This window comes from Pituophis catenifer, unplaced genomic scaffold (assembly GCF_029215685.1).
Source record: "Pituophis catenifer annectens isolate HBS135680 unplaced genomic scaffold, rPitCat1.0.hap2 SCAF_2, whole genome shotgun sequence".
In the NCBI taxonomy this organism is placed as follows: domain Eukaryota; kingdom Metazoa; phylum Chordata; class Lepidosauria; order Squamata; family Colubridae; genus Pituophis; species Pituophis catenifer.
Window position 1 is genome coordinate 224,795,448 of NW_027256882.1, and position 19,669 is coordinate 224,815,116.

At 39.2% G+C, this 19,669-nt stretch overlaps 2 protein-coding genes across 2 annotated transcripts in view; both read right to left on the reverse strand.

Annotated features, from left to right (window-relative positions):
* RIC1 (RIC1 homolog, RAB6A GEF complex partner 1) overlaps positions 1 to 833 on the reverse strand; it is a 52,319-nt gene extending 51,486 nt beyond the window's left edge. The window contains exon 1 of the mRNA XM_070938607.1: positions 469 to 833. Coding sequence (XP_070794708.1) covers positions 469 to 609 — 141 coding nt within the window. The 5' untranslated portion in view covers positions 610 to 833. The remainder of the gene's footprint in view (positions 1 to 468) is intronic.
* Positions 834 to 10,788: 9,955 nt separating this feature from the next.
* CD274 (CD274 molecule) lies at positions 10,789 to 19,073 on the reverse strand. The gene is made up of 5 exons (XM_070935559.1): positions 19,008 to 19,073; positions 15,741 to 16,097; positions 14,392 to 14,673; positions 12,058 to 12,193; positions 10,789 to 11,190 (listed from the first exon to the last, which is right to left on the reverse strand). The coding sequence occupies exons 1-4, from the start codon at positions 19,060 to 19,062 to the stop codon at positions 12,093 to 12,095; spliced, it is 795 nt and encodes a 264-aa protein (XP_070791660.1). The 5' UTR covers positions 19,063 to 19,073; the 3' UTR covers positions 10,789 to 11,190; positions 12,058 to 12,092.
* Positions 19,074 to 19,669: the final 596 nt, after the last annotated feature.

Consider the following 19,669-nt stretch of genomic DNA (forward strand, 5'->3'; position numbering starts at 1 on the left):
GATAACATTAACACACATGTTCAGCATTAGCTATACCACAAAGCAAAGCCACAAGTTTTGTTTGAGCCTTTCAAAGTATGTCCCAATTCAGCATCACATCCCAATAAAGGAGGGAGGGATGGATAGATTAGATAGACAGACAGACATAGATAGATTAGATAAAAGATAGATAAGATATACATACAGATACACATATATACGGGTACATCTAGAGACAGACAGATGTAGATATCTATATCTACACACACACGCATACATGTGTATATACACATATACCGGTATATATACCGGCACATACATGCACAACACACATATATACCCAATTCTTTCTTACCATTCAAAAACGAGAGGGGGAAGAGGCCAAAGTCAGGTATGGAGCAATCTGGCTGGGTGGGGGGAAAAAAACCAAGGGAGGAGACGGTAGCCAAAAAATAGGCAGGGCGATTATAGGGTGACAACTCTACTCACCCTGTTGTACCAGATGCTGAGCTGGGACGGTGACAACACGGCGAACAAAGTCCTTTGCGGGTCGGCCTGGATCCCGAGCGGGGGTTCCTGAGCCTCTATTGGGCAGAGCAGTCTCTTGGGCCAGCCGCTGAGGAAATACATGGCCGGAGAGCCAACCCGGCGTCCTGGCCAGGCGCCGTCCTAGCAGGCAGAAACGGCGGCCGGAGCCTGAAGGGGTTTCAGCGTCTGTCTCGGGCGGCCGGGGCTCCCGAGACGTACCAGCATAATAGCGAAGGAATGGAAGCGCCACTCGAGAGGCCGGCGTCGCCCCTGGCCAGGCTGAGAGGCGCTCGGAAGAAGGAGGGAGTCGGAGCTGCCTTTCTGGCGGGTTGAAGGAACGGGACGGGGGAGGGAGTAGGGGGGGGGGGCGTCCTAAGGGGAAAGGACGGTTACAGCTCGAGACGGCGCCCTCGCGACGTCGCCTTAACCTTGCGGGTGCCTCGCGCTCTTCCCGCCGCGGCTTCCTTTGCCGCTGCCGTCGCCGCCGCCGCCATCTCTTTTTCTTTCTGCTACGTCGGCGTCTGGCGGTGGACAGAAAGAGGGGGGCGGGGGTGAAGAAGGAGAAAGAGCGAACGAGAGACGCATACAACCCGAAGGAGGGAGCGAGCCCCGTTTGCCTCAGGACGGCAACTCAGTACTGGTTGGAGAAAAGGGGGCGGAGAATTCGGGCCAGAGGACGCCGCGATTGGCTCCAGGGCCCTTAGGAGGAAAAAAAAAAAAAAAAAAAAAAAAACCACCCAACCGGAGGTGACGTTTTGAGATCTGCGGAAGAACCACCGAGAAAGGCTAGAACGGAGGAAAATCCTTCCCCCTCCCCCTCCCATTTCCTGTGCAGTGGAGGACTTCTCCATTTTGCGGATTGGATGGCGATCCCCAGAGCGGTCGGCGAGATCGAGGCGTGCGGGGGGGGGGGGGGGGAAGAGGGGTCACGGTTTTTCATTTGGCTTTCCCGGATGCAGAGTCGGCTCTCTTCCTCCACGATGATGCCCAAGGAGTTAGGCAGACGCGCACTTTTCGTGTTCTTATCGGCAAGATATCGTTCTGAAGCCGTCAGTCCAAAATGTACATGTACAGTACAGGTACTCCTCAACTTATGGCAATTGAGCTCAAAATTTATGTTCATAAGTGAAAAATTTGTTAAGTGCGGCTTGCCCCATTGTACGACCTTAACAACCGTGTTAAGGAGCCTTGGTACTACAGTGGTTTAAAGCACCCTGTTATTAAGACCAGCTGCCTGCAATTACTGCAGGTTCGAATCTCGCCAGGCTCAAGGTTGACTCAGCCTTCCAACCTTTCTAAGGTAGGTAAATTGAGGACCCAGTTGTGGGGGCAATAAGCTGACTTTGTATAAATATACAAAAGGATGAAGGCTATTGCTTAACGCATTGTAAGCCGCCCTGAGTCTCCGGAGAAGGGCGGCATATAAATCAAATTAAAAAAAACAAAAACCTTGGTTTCCCCATTGACTTTGCGTGTCAGAGGGTTGGAGAATGTGATCCCGGGATGTGAACCAGTTGTCAAGCATCCAATTGTAAATCAGGTGACCCTGGGGTTGCTGCTAAATAAACGGTAATAAATGTGATAAATGGTCATAACTTTTTTCAGTACCGTTGTAACTTCGATCACTAAGTGAACTGTTGTAAATCGAGGACTACCTGTATTTCGTCGGGGCTTCCCTATCACATTTTATATTTCGTATGCTGTATTTTTATCTGTGTTTTTTTTACCAAAATGTGATGTGAATGGGCCATGTGATAAATACCTGTAAATAATCTCCTATCACAAAGGCAGGTGCGTCTTGTAATTTAAGTTCCCCTCCCTATCTCTCCGTGATTAACACATCTAGTGACCAGTTTAATTAGTTTAGATGTTCATTTTGAAATTGAAACATGAACCTGCACCTAAAGCAGATTTAAAAGAGACACGGTGGCTCAGTGGCTAAGACGCTGAGCTTGCAATCGAAAGGTTGGTAGTTCAGCGGTTCGAATCCCTAGTGCCATATAACGGGGTAAGCTCCGGTTACTTGTCCCAGTTTCTTCCAACCTAGCAGTTCGAAATCACGTAAAAAATGCAAGTAGAAAAATAGGGACCTTTGGTGGGAAGGTAACAGTATTCCACGGGCCTTTGGCATTTAGTCATACCGGCCACATGACCACGGAGACATCTTCAGACAGCGCTGGGTCTTCGGCTTTGAAACGGAGATGAGCACCACCCTCTAGAGTCAGGAACAACTAGCACATATTTGTGAGGGGAACCTTTACCTTTAGGGCAGATTTTCAGTTACAGAGTTTCTACTCCTTCGCTGCTTGCTGTAAAGATATTTGAGGTTTTTTTTACTAATAGAGGCATTCAAATGCAAAGGTTTCTTTCATATGACAAAGTAGACATCTTATAATTTGGGGGAGGCTTGATTCATCTATTGAACTGTATAAGAACATAGGTTTGTGTTGGTTCAAGCAGAAAAGAAAACCTTGGGTTTTTTTTTTCCTGTGAAAAAATTTCCTGTGAAAGACCTTAGAAACAACAAAACTAAATAAAATGTGTGTGAGAGCAAGAGTGATTTGGTGACTGTACTGTTAGGATATATTTACATCAGAAATGATTGAGGTGCAAATATTTACCAAAGAAAGATATATTTAATTTGTTATACATATATTTAATTTATTATAAGATAAGACCGCTAATGTAATGGCCAGCAAATATAGGATGGTAGAACTGACATATCAAAAGCAGTGATCTCCCTGTTCCTTATATAACTGTCTCTGGAAAACAAATTAAAAAGCCTCACAAAAAAGTTTGTACATACTGTAGAAGTTTAAAGAGATGAAGCTACCAATTTGCACTTACCTATTTACACTTCCATTGCAAAAGTGGAAGTGCTTAATAATGAAAACTCAGTTTACATGAATATAAAGCATAAGCGAAATATGACTATTATAGAATATTCTGGGAACCAAATTTTGAAGTTGAATTACTGGCAGCTGTTCACTATAATTGTGCTTGAAACCTGACTGTATTTAAAAGCAATACAATAAAAGTTGTAAATGTTGCATTGCAAAAAAATTTACTTATAATCATGCATTGATTTTACCAGTATAAATTGGAAATGCTGTATTTGCAAATAGTGGAGTTATATCTGTACTCAAAGACTTACTCAAATCTGAATTTACTATTCTAAATAGAATATTAGGTTTCAATCCCTTAATTATTCTGATTTCATGATTAAATATAAAATTCAAAAGATTATTATGATTGCACTTGTTGGCACAGTTAGCATTAAACTATGCTTGAAATAGCTTGAGTGAAAATACTGTCTCTGGGAAGTAACAACCATCTGGGTTTCAGGGTTTTTTTTTCCAAGCAGAAATTTCAATTCATACTTAATACTATCAAAAGCCTTTGCTTAAAAATAATAAACAGATGTTGCAGTGTTAATAAATAACTTTTAACAATTCATTTTTTTCAAGGGAGCTTTATGATTTTCTGCTCCAGCCATCATGCAGGAAGCATGAGTCTCTTATGCACATTTTATTGCTGCCCATAGAGATTTTTGAGTTTGAAACTTTCTTTAAAAGCAGCTCAAAACACAATAGATTGCATTAGTGCAGTTTTTCCTATTGAGTTGCCTTCTAGATATGCTGATCTACATTTTTCCAAACCATCTTCATTAAACAATTGAGTAGGTTTTACAAATATTTTGTTTGCTTTTTTTCCTTCCATACGTTTTGATTCTTGGTGGCTAATTGGACTAATCCATGCCACTTTCTTGTCAAAAATAATAATTGGTTTGCCTTCTTCCTAGGGAATGACTGGCCCAAAGACATCCAGTTGGCTTTCATGCTTAAGGCAAGATTAAAACTCAGTCCTAGTTGCTGGCCCAGTGCTTTAATACTAGAACAGAAGTAGAGCAGAGTGCCTCTTATCTGGGGATGCTATAGATGATGAAATAAGAGATAATTGATCATTTCTAATGAGCAGGATCCCATTTCTTTTGAGATTTTCCAGTTGTTTTTATTAATAAGATGTAGAACCTCTAGGGCAAACACAGAATATTTGCCTTCATTTGTAACACAGATTATATTCTGCAATATATAAGCACCAAATGTGATCTCAAAGAAGTTTGTAAGCACAGTATGCATATTAAACTTGCAATTAGAAATGGCAGCTCATGCCAGCTGGAGATAATTCACTGTAGTTATAGTATGCAGCCAGTTTCTTTTTGTAATGTACTCAGAGTTGGCACTTGGTTATTTTCTCCCATGGGCCTGCATTTTTACTGCAAAATCAAAGTAGCACATACTTATTTTAATAGCTGTGTTGAAAATAATTTGTTTTTTCCCCTTTACATTCTGGATATTACATTTCTGTATGGATCAGTAAAAATACTTTTAAATAATATTTTCTAGAGAGTAGCAATATTTGTAACAATAAGAACATTATATATTTTGTTGACAGCCATTTCCATTTTTCTTGTGCAAAAATAGACAATGCTTGTCTTTTTTTCCCCAAGGCTTTTAGTATCTTTAGAAATGGGAACACCTGCTACACATAAATGTAGTCAAGAAAATTACTAGAAGTAGTAGCTTTATTTATTACAGTATGTATTTGTTAATCTCAAATTAAATGTGTGACTTTCTTACTCTAGATGCCCCTTTACTCTTGCTACATGTGTACATGGCTTTACTTTCCATAACCCTCAAAACAACACAATACAGTAAAATAAATACAAACAATAAAAATTCATCATCAGCTATCAGACTTAAGATTTTATTTTTTTGATTTTACAGTAGAGAACTCAAAATTGTTATCTCCACTTCTCCAAAAATTACAAAATAGTCCCTAAAATAGTTCCTTATTTTTAAGCTTTTTTTGATCAAAGCCATCTTGAGATATTTCTGTTGAGCCTCATGCTTCAAGACATAAAATGGGAATATTCAAGATATTGTAATGATAATGCTATGTTTTAGTTAGCTTTGAACATTCTTTACTGAATGAACATCAGATATGTTAATAAAAACGGGTGGTGAGCAATAAGACAAAATTTGATTGAATAAATAATGCTCTTTATTTCCATACTAAAATTGAGTGTTCATCATTTCTAAACAAAAATGATTTGTAATCCAAATACAATAGAAAACACAAGGGGGAGCTGTACCACATCTTATACTGGAAAATAAACTTTAGTTCAAAGCAAAAACATTACAGCTGTCTCAGCTCATTACTTCCTTTCAAAGATTCTGGATCAAAGAATGGAAAAGCCAGTTATACAAATAGTATATTTTCTTTTAGTAGCATAATCCCTCTTAATCAGTAATTGCGGGCACCACGAGCTCTGTCCCTTGTGTTTGTGTAATGTCGGGCATACAAAAATCCCAGAGCAATGCTACTTTCTTTCTGACTCACTACGGGCACGTCTGTTGTTAATTATAAAACCATTGATGGAGTGATAAATCATTTAGGGACCAATTTAAATCGGTAAAGGGATCCATGGGGAATAATACCTTGAAAATAAATGCTGCTAAGATGGTCATTATATTCCTTGTGAAGGGCTTTAATTCCAGCAAGGTAACACTATCAGCCTGAGTGGGAGTACCTTTTACAGAAAGAGCAAGTGCTGAGTTTTGGGAGTGCTCTGGGATCCAAATCTCTCTTGTCTGTTAACCAGATTTAAGACAAAGCTAGGATGATCTTTTACCAGCTTTGGTTGACTTGTCCAATGTATCCACCTCTGGAAGATAATGAAAATAATGCACCTGCTGAAAACCCCTGATTCCCCTCCAGCAATGCTTGTACAGGTTGCTTTCGTTCTGTACTACAAACTTCAGCTAGTGCTGATACAGCAGAAGAGAAAAAAAAGGCTTCTCTCAGGCTGCCTGGATCTAAGGCCATTTAAGGCTTTAAATTTAGAATAAACAAAATGCGTGGGTGGCCTAAAAAGGAACAGGCAGGCAGCCTTTTCAACAAAGATGTAATGAGGCATTTTTTATTCTTCTCAAGACTAACCCAGCTGCCAAGATTTATACTAACTGAAACATGGGGTCCTAAGCTCGGTTGCTTTCTTGTAGACATTTCATTTCTAAACTAGATAACATCATCAGGGCTAGAAGGGAGTAGGGTTTGCTCTTTATTTATCTACCCCATTCCCTTCTAGCCCTGACGATGTTACCTAGTTTGGGTAATGAAACTTCTGCAGAAAACCACCAAGCTCACAGCACCAAGGACCCTTCATTTCAACAATGAGCTATGGTACAAATATTATCTGAGCTTCCATGCTGCTTGAAATCATCTGAAGAGCTTCACCTACAGTTGCCACCAGAAGTATCTGCAGGGTATGATTTTAAAAAGTCAAAAAGATTTTTAAATATACAATGCATATAAAATGCCCCTGTGGCTGCACTCTGCAGCAGGGGTGGGCAATTAATTTTTTCGAGGAGCCACATGAAAAATTGGATTTATTCATTATTAATGGTGCTTGTCTTTTAAATCAAAAGCTCAGTTAAAACAGTGTTTAATGCCTCAATCTTAAAACTGTCTTGTAAACTGCTGAGAGCAGTAGTTGGCACGTTACTAGGTTAGAAGACTAGAATACATTTGTATACCTATGAAATTCCACATGAGAGGGGAAGCATTTCGCCTACTCAAACCGACTTTGTGGATAAACTCTACAGGAATATACCTGTTCATATATTTGTCACATCTGCAGTTGCCAAGAAGGGGTTAAGTTGCAAGGTTCCAGCTACCTTGTGATTTCTTCTATAATGTGAAGAAGTTCATGGCTACCTCCCTAACAGAATTAAATTTTATGAAACAAATACAGCGGTCTGCAAACTCAACAGACTGCTCATCTGATCAGCAAACACAAGGTCCAAGTCATGCAATGGATGCGTGACATATTTAGAAAGTCCCAGGGTTTTACAGTTAGTTTTACTTTCACTGAAGCGTACAAAATACAGAGAGAAAGATTGAGGCTGAGAGACAGCAGGAAGTTTGGGTTTTTTAAATACATTTCATTGCTTTTCTTATAACACTAACTTTTTACCTTAAAAAAAAAATCCAACAAAAAAATAAAAACCAAATATTATAAAAAAACAAAATTTGAGTTATTCCAGAATGCTATAAGTATAATAATTACATCTGTATAAAAAATACTGTAACTCAAGTTTTGAACCTTTGCCCACAGAACCACAGAACCACATGATCCACTGTTTTTTTGAGATAAAAGAACCGTTTCAAAGGCTAACTTTTTTAAAAAATAATTTTTATTGAATAGTTTACATTTTTAAAACCAAAAACATTTTTTTAATCCACTTTTTTGTATCTAGTATTTAGGTGTTTTTCCATGAGCACATAATCTTTTTGGCAACTAATCACGATAGAGCCAAATCTCTTAATTAATGGATAAATTGAGGGACCGTCTCACCCCACTGGGATTGGCCTGTACCACTCGTGCTGGCAGAGGAGGCCTGCTGTGGGTCCCGAATACTCATGTGGGCCGAGTATTCCTGCTGGCAGGATCCAGGAGGAAAGCTCTGCTGTTGCTCCTGCCCTTTGGAACATTTTGCCCACCAATGTGAGGTGGGCCCCAACCCTCCTATCTTTTCATATGGGCCTAAAGATGTGGCTGTGCCAGTTGGCTTGGGGCTCCAGTGGGGGTGGTTGATTGAGTAATAACAGATCCCACCTTCCCCCCCCCACTCCACCACCCCCTCCTCCATGTGTGCTTTTGCTTTTAATATTTGTTTCTAACTTTTTATGTTTTAGATTTTATGTAACTGAAAGCCACCCAGAGTTACCCTATGGTAAAACAGGCAGCCAATAAATTTTATAAATAATAAAATAAAATTCTAGATTGTTTAAATATAAAGTAATTGCACATCAATGTCTTTAACCTCCTCCCCAAACTCTGGTTCATTGCATTAAAAACATAGAACCAATAAAATAATTCTAATGAATAGAATCAAAGCGTGTGCATTCTATCTGCAACATAAGGACAGTAACCAGATTTAAGCATTCATTAGGAAGTCCAGTAAACCTAAAAAGGGGGGGGGGGAGGGCTTTAATCATAAAACACATATTTTACATAAATTAAGACCTGAAACCACTGATTTTGTAGTAAGAAAACTTGAATTCTCTAATCTAGTTTTCTTTCATATTATCCAAATTTATTTTTGTAAACGTTTTAGACTATTGGTGGTACTGAGCTATGATTTTACTCTTGATCAAAACCTATAATATTAAAAAATCAGGGCCTTTGGAGGCTGGCAAAGCATTTGGAACAAAATGAGAATATAACAAGGACTTTAATTACAAGTAGCCCTTGATTTACAACCGTAATTAAGCCTGGAATTAGAGTCATAAATCATAGCGATTGTTAAGTAGGTTACTACATGACAGTGCCTGATTTTACAACTTTTTTTTTTTTTTGCAACAATTGCTAAGCAAACCCCATGGTCATTAAGCAAACCCATTTTCACCAATGGGCATTCTTGCCAGAAACTGGCAGAAAAGCCAGAAATTGCAATCACATGACTCTGGGTGTTTGGTAACACAACTGAATTTATAATTGTTTACAGCATCCCACTGTCAAACCTGACTCGACTCCATAGTCACCTGTACCTGCTTTCGCTTGCAGCTTTGTCAAAGTGTGGTGGTGGGTGGTGAATTCCTAAGGGTGGTGGGAAGCTATGGAATACAAATGAACCGTCTGTTGCCGGAGGGACATTATCTAAAAAGGCCAAATCATGAAGAATGTTTTGATCGAAGCAAATAGCTTTCCCCAAAGCAAAAGAACTGAACTCAGTTGGTCAATTATGAACTGTGATTTCATAATTCGGAGGGGAAAAGGGGAGTTACCCATGTGGGTTTTTGCAGGAAAATCCCAGAACTGTCTTTGCTTCTGCCATGCCTAGATGGATTTTTCAAAAAAGCTACCCTCTTAAAGAGCCAGGGATTTCTTTTGTTGAATGTGCCAAATGGCACGGTTAACACCCCCAGTCAGGTGACATTTTATGACATTTTTGCTGAAAAACTGGCACTTCTGGTTTTCAGCAAGACTGTGCCATAGGGGGAAAAATGGGTTTGCACTTATTACTTACTGTCACATTCATTTAATGACCATGAAAAAAAGTTGTAAAATCGGACCGGTCACATGACAACTTGTCAATCACAATATATAACCATAATGGGCAGGCTTCATTATATTCACATGTTGAGGACTACCTGCATAGTTGGAACCACATATATATACAGGATTTCAACAGTTCCAAAGCTTGACTTTCCAAATGGCCCATGAGCCAGATCTATTCAGTATTATTTTCATCTGAATGCATTATAGACACTGAATTATATAATTTGCAGTCAGGAAAGTTAGAGCTTCTATTTTCATATGTTTGAAACAGAAATCCTATTTACCATTCAACGGGAACTAAATCAATAATCAATTTGTCTAAACTATCCAGTGGAATCAACAAAAACCATCCTGGTTAATGTATTATCAGTCTTCAGGCAATATTAATTTTTGCTACTTTTAATCTTCCTCAGAGATTAATAGTGCTTTTCAACTACTTAATATTATCCCCGTTAATCTGAACTATGCATTATTAAATATTCTAATCTACTGAATAGGATACTTTTCCTAGAAATGATTATCTATAATAATTCTTTAATAGACTAAACAAAAAGTAAAAACAAGTGTTATTACCATTTGGCACATGAGATTATTCCAATTGATTGTATATTTGTAGCATTTATAGCATAACATCATCTCCACAATAAAGTTTTTTTATCATAATTGAAAAGATCCAGAATGTCATTAGCATACAAGAAGCTTGTCTATAGTTGCAGGAGGTTTGAAATGGCACTTATCTGATTTGTAACTCATACTTTGCATATGCTACATTACAATAGTTTATAAATATATTTAAAGTGTTAGTTACAATGTTTCATAAGAGCACCGGACAGGACAAAATGGAATCACTACTCTTCATACCCATCCAGAAGCCAACTACTGTACAATAATAGCTAAATTTTAATTTAAAATTAAAACAACATTCTCCTTAATGCTTGAGAATATCAGGTTGTCTTACAAGGGAGGAGCCCTATTCCACACAACTGTTTCCTAGGACCTCATCATCTGTTGATTGAGATGCTGCTGTGCAATAACCAATGGTGGAGCTAGCTTTCAGAAAGAACATTTCTATAGCAAAAATGTGAAGTCAGACCAAAGGCACCTGCAGCTAGCCACAAAGGTGCCAAGATAAGGAAATGTTCATTGCAATAGTAGAGGATAAGCCCTACCTTTTTATTTAAATCATGACATCACACACAAGCCCATAAGGGCTGGAGTTTGTGTTGCAACAAGAAGAATGTTTTCTTACTGTATATATCACCTGTTCTGTATGAGGCTATAACTGGAAGCTGCAGGGAGTCTTGAAAATAAGCAAATCCCGAATCTCTAACCTGCACATTTTTCACAAGTATTTGGAATGATCAATGGACATACGAAAACCAGAGAGATCAGCATTAATTACAGCGTCCAACTTCCTTAAAGAAGTTTCTAAGAGGAGGAATCGGATCAATGGAGGATCAAACAACAAAGAAGAACTGCTTCTTGTATTTGTTCAGGCTTCTCCATCTGCATCAGTCATCAAACTTTATTCTTGATTTGATGCTCCAGATCTTCTTCTAAAACCAACAGCAGGGAGACAAAGAGATTTACACCAAAAATATTGAGTTGTGGTTAGCCAACCTTTTCCTATGGATATGCCAACATTAAGACTTCTAATAAATGGGCTCAGTGGTACAAACCACAGTTCATACCTCATCGGGAAAGCCCAGCTTCTCAAATTTCTCAACTTTGGTTTCTCAAACCAAAACACTTCAGTTCATTTCCAATACAGATTTGACTGTTCAGCAACAGGAAATAGTATAAAACAAAATTCAATATAGGCTTAATGAGATAGAGAAAATATTACTTTCACTTTTTACATGCCTGATCACACATTTGCATAGACATTTTCAATCCTTAGAGTAAAGGAGCCAAACTTGCTTTTATCAGAAACAGCCATGTCAAAATTATACAGCGGAAATAATGGGGTAAATACAAATTCTGTTATGTATATATAGTACACACACACAGCGGGTGGAGGGAGGGAGAGATGTGAAAAAAAATCAAAGTATCAGGTTAGCAAATAAATGTAACCCAATCAATCAAAAATTAGTATATTAAAAATCAAGCTCATCTTTGGTGACTTTGTGGAAACCCCATTTCTTGGCAATAGTATGGAACTGGGATTGCCATGCCACCTGTCTACAGTTTCCCTGTATCTACTATACAGTCTAGCCACAATGCTCATTTCCCATCCAAATAGTAACCAGAATTTCTTGCTTAGCTGCTAAACTCACACATGATCACACAGCCATGTGCTGATAAATGTGTGTTAAAGGTTCCCCATAAATACATTAGTATTATATAACTGCCAAGCAATAAATACTTAAGATATTAAACAAAGTTAAATTTCCAATTTAATTGGAAAACAAATAGACACTTACCTTTCTAGGTGTGCAAATGTATTAATTCCTCCCCCTTAGACTTTAGTGATAGTAAATAAAATCATAGCACTATACAAAATTGTTGGGATAAACAAGATCATGGAATTTTTCCCAGTGCCTGATCCATTTCTTTGACCTGCAAAAAAGAAAATACAATGTGTTGGGATTTTGTACAAAACCCGATTCTCTATTGTTAGGTCTAAAAAAATTGGATATATGCGTCTGTTTTCATAATCCTTACCATGGCAAGATGGGGGTTTTCTTTAACTCCAAGATGCTTTATGTATCACAGAAATGTGACCCTTTACAACAGGGGTATCAAACTCGTTTTCATTGAGGGCCGCATCTGGGTTGTATTTGACCTTGGGGACGTGGGGGGCATGGCCAGGGTGGGCATGGCCAGCTTGCCATCACTCATGTCAGGGGCATCTGTGGTGGCCCAAGTGGTCTGCCAGTGAAAACCGGCTCCAGAGCTCCATTTTCAGCTGCGACGACCTCCTGCCACCCTCTGCCAGTGAAAACGGAGCATGCGGCCCTCCCGAGCTCCATTTTCACTGGCAAAGGCACCGCAGGCCAGTCCTTTACTGTTTCTAGGGTGTCATCACCGCAGATCTAAGCACCCCGTAGGCCAGATCCGGCCCCTGGGCCTTGAGTTTGATACCCCTGCTTTATAACATGATTGCTATAAGGACTTGCCTGTTCACAACATGGCTATCAAATTTGTCTATTTTTTTTTTTAATTTGGGAGGAAGTTGGTAGGCGTATTTCCCATTGCATTCTATTTCAGATGGTTTTTCTCCTGTGCCTTCAAGTTAGTGTTGACTCCTGACAACTGTTTGTGGTTTCCTTGGCAAGATTTCAGAAGTGATTTGCTATTACCTGCTTCCTAGAGCTGAGAGAAAGAGAGTACCTCAGCTTCTTTTGTGCCTCAGGGAAGACTAGAATGTTTTTAACCTGGTCCCTTATCTTATCTGGTGCCATGAAACTGGCATACTCTACCTTGCTTATAAATCTGTCCTTAACTGGAATACATCATGCCTTTCTTAGTCCTGAATAAACATTCATTTTGAAAACGACATGCAAATATGCAGAAAAAAAATCTGCAATACATTTGGATGGCAGTCCTGAATTACATACAGATTTGAGAGAAGATTTTAGTAATCATTTAGTAATGATTGTTAAGATGAAAGAAGATTTTAGTAATCATCTATGGTAGTAATGACTGTTCAGATGAAAGATAAGGAAAGGCAAGACTAAGAAGAGAAGTGGACTTGAGGCTCATAGGAAGATATGTATAACAAATACATCACAGAAACATAATTGGTGTTCTACTTGATTTAAGCAAGCTTGTGAGACATTCTAGATATCACCCCAAATACTGAAATTTTGCATATTTTTAAAAAAATTGAAGTTCTTTGGAATCTGAAATGTATCAATCCTACACTGAAGTCCTAAGGTTGCAATTATGTCTCAAATCCAATCTGTGGCTCTAAGAGAAAGTGACAAAGTAATTGGTAGACTGGATTAGAGTAATTCCTCCCTATACTTGTTTCAGAAGAAAAAAATACCACCCATCTTCTCTGCCCATGGTTTCCTTCCAGACTCGGCCACATTCAATTATTCTTCCTAGATGTTAACCCATTGCATCTTAGACTGTTTCTTTCAGCTGCCTTACATTTAGGTTCCTTAGCGATCATCTACATGTTTCTAGGGCAGGGGGTCCCCAAGTCCTGCGCCACACCAACTACCACACCATGGCCTATTTGGAATTGGGCCCCATGAGTGGCTGCTTAGAGCACATGCACACTAATGGTGGGTTGCCCCCAGTTCGGACCGGTTCTATAGAACCAGTAGTAAAACTGGCAGGAAGCTCCGCCCACTGACCCTGACGTCATCAGAAGTAATCTGCGCGATTCTGTTGCGAACTGGTAGTAAAGGTAAGTAGAACCCATCCCTGATGCACATGTGAGTGCAGCTCAACTTGCATGCCCACAAGCGGTGGGCTGGTGGGCATTCGCGCACATGTGCGCCAACCTACCGCTGATGTAAGTTGAGCTGCATGCTGGCCCACCATTTGTATAAGGGCTGCATGTGCACACAGAAGCATATGCTGGCCCACCATGCAACCAGTTTTCTCCTCCACCCACCAGCCAGGCCACCAAGCCACAAAGATTGGGGACCTCTGTTTTAGGGCATCTTCAATATTGCAGGCCGGTTTTCCCTATCTATTCACACAACACTTTTTATCCTTTCCCATTTTTATGGTTGGAATCCTAGCTTTTCCATTTCTGCCAGGATTAAACTCCCACATAATCAATGCATTTTTCTTTTTACCTATTAGAAATACTGTCCTGTGAGCTGAGGTTTGCCTCAATTCCTTATTTTGGAATATGCAGCTGTAATTTCCAGGAGCATTTGGTTTGATTCTCAAGACACTGGTTATGTTGAAAAGTCCTGTGTCTGTCAGCTTATGTGTAGTGTTTGCATATATCGTGTCATTGATTCTGTTTTCATAAAGCCAAAGAACATCAGCCAGGGGGTATCCTTCTGCCTGGCAAGTTAAGATGTGGTCGTCTTCTTCTTTTCTTTCTTGGATGTTTATCCTCTTGTAAGGCGCTACATAAAAAGAAATAAAGAAGTGTTTATTTTCCTTAGAGGCGATTGACAAAAACATTATACAAGGAAATATATCTTGTGTTGATTTTGTTAAATGCGCTTTTTCATTCACTGTGCAAGTCTTTAAAAAATGTTTGGGGAGAAAACTACAATGGTATTATTAGCAGTTTTCCTTCCAATAACAAAGGCTTAGAAGGAACCATTTTTATCATGGCCACAGAAGAGAAGAAAGGTTTTAAATCTCTCTTGCTGCCTGTTACATTTTGATAGTTATGAATTCACACACAAGCTCCCAGCTGCATTTTTTTAAAATCTGCATGTTAAAGGTAAACATTAATGTTTCAGCCTTCTGATATAAAGGAAAAAATGCAAAGTGCTACAGTATAAAATATAAGTCTTTTTCAAGATTGGGGGTGGGGAGAGCTAACTTCAGAACTTCCCTTCCAGGGAAATTTCTGCGAAGCCATAAAAATAGGAGGCAGGAAGTAGAATCTCACTTCTTCTATGGATATTCATAGGGATAATTGAGAAGATATGAAGAAAGTCGATCTGTTTATTTGTTATGAAACAAATGATGACAATAATGAGACTTATCACCCTCCGTGATTGCAAGAGTGTGAGGAAGACTGGAGATGACCCTGATTCCACCACTGCCATCTGGATCACTTTGTTGGAACATAACCAGATTGCCTTCCTTGGGTAGGTTTCTTCCAAGGCTGGTTGTGTAGGCGCTCTACCTGATCTTCTAAAATAAATGAGCCCCTCCCTTGAGATCTTGCCTCTGTATGAAGTCAGCAGAGAAAGAGCAAAGAGGGCCCATAATATACTTTTATACAATTCTATCTGCATAATGGATTAATATACCAAGTCTTTAAAAATCAGAAAGAGTCAGGATAGCAATTTCCAGGCTAACAATTCTTATCAAGGCATATTTTTGGCCATCATAGACTAATACATCTTTTCTCCTACAGGTAGTCTGAATATATAAAAGGATATTCTGAAATTCTCACTGATAAATAATGACACATCATTCAGATTTTTGCCCGTGACATTCTATGGCTACTAACCTTCAATTTTCAAGTCAATGTACTTGTGATCAGCTTCACGATAGTTGACAACGCAAAGGTAATATCCAGCATCTGTGATCCTTAGATGGGTGATATGTAGCATAGAATAGCCCCTTTTCAATTCTTCATATAATAATGTAGCTCTTCCTTGAAAATGTTGGTGTTGCCCTGACAGGTCTTCGCGCCCATTTTGGAGCTTGTAAACTTCCTTGGCTTCGTCTGACAGTTTTTGCTGCCAGAAGATATTCAGTTGTGTCAGATTCAAGGAATTATCAGTTGGAAAGCGACATCCCATAGTCACGTTGCTTCCATATTCTGCAGAATAATGAGGCTGAATAACACTCACCCTGAATAAAGCTGGAAAAAATATAAAAGAAGCAAACATACTTGAGTATCCACCGGGCAATTAACATTTTTATGCAGGAATATGTGTGCTGTAACTCAATTAACTAAGAACCTGAAGACTAATCATGTGGGGTCCTTGGTCCTCTCTGAACTTGGTAGTTTTCTTGTAGATATTTCATTATCAAACTAGGTAACATCATCAAGGACCCCACAGTTCAACCCCGAGCTACAAATATTCTCTTCTATCGGTATTTTGCAAGTACCAAGAGATGCTGAATATCGAAATATGTGCATTTCCAGAGTATAAATGAAACACAACCACTAAGGTTTATACTAACTGAAGTGTGAGGTCTTTAGTGCTCATTGAGCTTGGTTGTTTTCATGTAGATGTTTCATTATCAAATTAGGTAACAATAATCAGTGCTAGAAGGGAATTGGTTTGCTCTCTTTTTACATACTTTATAATATAATCAAAACATATACTTTATATAATTGATCTCTAATCAATTAAATGCCTTTGGTTTATACAGGTAGTCCAATGGAGTCTAAAATTTCTGTTGTTAAGTGAGACATTTGTTAACAGAGTTTTGCCCCATTTTACAATCTTTCTTGCCACAATTGTTAAGTGAATCACTGAAGTTGATAAGTTGGTTGTTAAGTGAATCTGGCTTCTCCATTGATTTTGCTTGTCAGGAGGTCGCAAAAGGGGATCATATGACCTCGGGACACAGCAACGGTCATAAATATGAACCAGTTGCCAAAGCGATCTGAATTTGGATCACATGATTATGGGGCTGCTGCAAAGGTTTGTGAAAAAATGGTCATGAGCCATTTTTTACAAAGTGCTGTTGTAACTTTGAATGGTCACTAAATGAACTATTGTTAAGTTGAGGACTACCTGTACTAAGGTGACATGTTTTTTTTCTAAGAGATTGCACATTCATGTGCTCAGAATCCTTGCTGCTCCCATAATGCAGAAGTTGGTCAACTGAAAGGGATTGATGGGGTCGTCTTAATCATTACAGGCAGTCCAGATGAGTAACTATGATCTCAGAAGTAGTCATTTCCTTTGGTCCTCATTTTAATGTAGACTTATTCAGTAATATCATTTGCATTTCTGGTATGCAAACCAGGTTGTTTTTCCTGCTAGCTGTACTTTCACTGATAGTGTGAAAAAGAATCATAACTCAATGAAAGGTGCCCATAGATAATGTTAGGAAAAACATCTACTAAACATAGAACTACTAGGAGAAAAAGATATGAAAATGGGAAAATATTTCTAATCAGATCCTTTTTTTCTCTTTTTGACTTGAACTGATGCAAAATGGGAAACAATCTGTTTGAATTTGAAAATAAGAAAAAAGTGAAGGAGAAGCTAAGCAGCGCCGAGCATGGTGATTGCTTCTAAATGGAGAAGCAGCCAAAGACAGTGCAGAAAGCTACCCAAGATGAGCTCTTCGAAACAATTTCATGGTGAAGAGTCCCTGATTTCTAGCCGGTGTTTTATTTTTATGACACATTTCATAAACTGGGAAATTACTGTGAGATATTCCAGGCATATTTTTTTTTTAAAAAGATACTTTGCAAATATTAAGGGAAATTGATAGTGCAGTTAGTAACATTTTTCTTCTTCTAGTTATGATTACTAAAATACATGTTATGTTAATTTTAAGGGTCTGCGAATATCAAGATAATTTTTTAAAAACCCTGTAATTCTAGAAATGGAAATCTTCAATAGCATAAATTGGGATGTGGGGCAGCATTTTTGCTGGTACTTGGCATTTAGTCTGTATAGTGAAGGTCTCAGGAATGCCACAAGGATGGTCTTCCCAGCTCATAAACCTGTTATCATGGCTGCATGTTGAATTAAAAAATGAAAAGTCCAGGTGAGGCACAGGAAGGGTTGTTGAAGGAGATGCCTTCAGGCACACTGCTGGCCAAAGCATCAGGTTGGTGGTTCCAGCTGATTCCCCCAAGCCTGCTTAGATGTGGCTTCTTCCCTAGAATGTCTCTGGTTCCTGACTGCTTATCCTGAGTTTGAATCCATAACCAGAACCAATCCTTTGGCGATTACTCCAGATATGTAGGGTCCTTGATCTTCTTTGAGCTTTTCTTGCATATGTTTCATTACCTAACTAGGTAAACAATACCTCAATCAAGGAACTACCAACTCAGACAAACAATCAAACAAACAGTAAACAACAGCAATAATCAAGGGATTACCAAGACTGCTCCCACCAATACTGAAGGGACAAGCCACTTGTATACAAACAGACAGAAAATCCCATTCCCTTCCAGCACTGATGATTTTACCTAGTTCAGGGGTTCCCAACCCCTGGTCCATGAACCGTTACCGGGCTGCCGCATGCCAGAAACTGGGCCGCAGAAAGAAGCGAAGCCCCATCTGCAGGATGCAGGCAGCATACGAAACCATGCCCCCTCTGGTCCGTGGAAAAATATCTCCTTACGGAACTGGTCCCTGGTGCCCAAAAGGTTGGAGGCTGCTGATCTAGTTGGATGAATGAAACCTCTGCAAGAAAACAACCAAGCCCAGAGAGCTTCAAGGATGCCACAGTTCAAACCTGAGCTACAAATATTCCGTTCTACTGGTACTCCAGATGTTTGGAAGACCTTTTATGCTGGAATGAATGGAAAAGAGGGAGACACAAGCAACAACACTTGTCCTTTTGAATATCTCCCAGTAAACTACAACAGTGCTTGTACCCAAAGGATCACGGCCACACCCAAAGCACTGCAAGCACTGATTCATTTGAGCTTAAAGCCCATTACTGCAACAGTTCTCCTGACCTGAACTTTTAGGGAGTAGTGAACAGTTTAAAGTTCTGGCATAAATCTGAAGTTCTTAATTTGGTGGACAATTCTGGGAATATTATTGGAAAATATCCAATAGAAAACTCTCACCTGCTGTCAAGGAAAGCTGGGTTGCAAACAGCAGAACTGGTAGGAACTTGGCCATTTTTTCCAGAAATATCTTTAAAAAAGAGTTTCATCATTAATATCATAATACTTCAGCAGGTTGACTCAAGCTAAGGTGCTTTGCAATGTTTTTGTCAATAAAAGCCAATTCACAGAGGACTTAAAAAAAACCAGTTGATATGCAAGTAGGAAGATAGATATATTTTTCCTTTGCCACAGAGAAATGGCTCTTTAGCCTACTGTCTTTTAAAAAAAACATCCCTGTCAATTGAGACCATACTCAAGTTCATTCGCCATGTGTCCCCTGACCTTGAAAGGTACTGGGTAGACAGACAGACCCCAAGACATTTGGCTGCCTCCGACTCCAGTTTCACCAGAAGAAATGAGCTAGCATTTGTATCTTCCTGCCTAAAGTCAGTAATGACACGTCTGTCCCATGGCTAGGTGTGCAGGCAATGTTGCGAATTGAGAGCCTAATTTTATAATTCAGCAGAAACTTTGCTGACCTGGTATTCAAGTTTAAAGTTCTTCCACAGAACTTCGCATTTCCTGCTCAGATGGATTAATAGTTGCATTTAACCTGTTAACTTACCTCTTGCATGCTATTTTCGTGCATTATTTTAGTACTAGATGGCACTTTGTAGTTT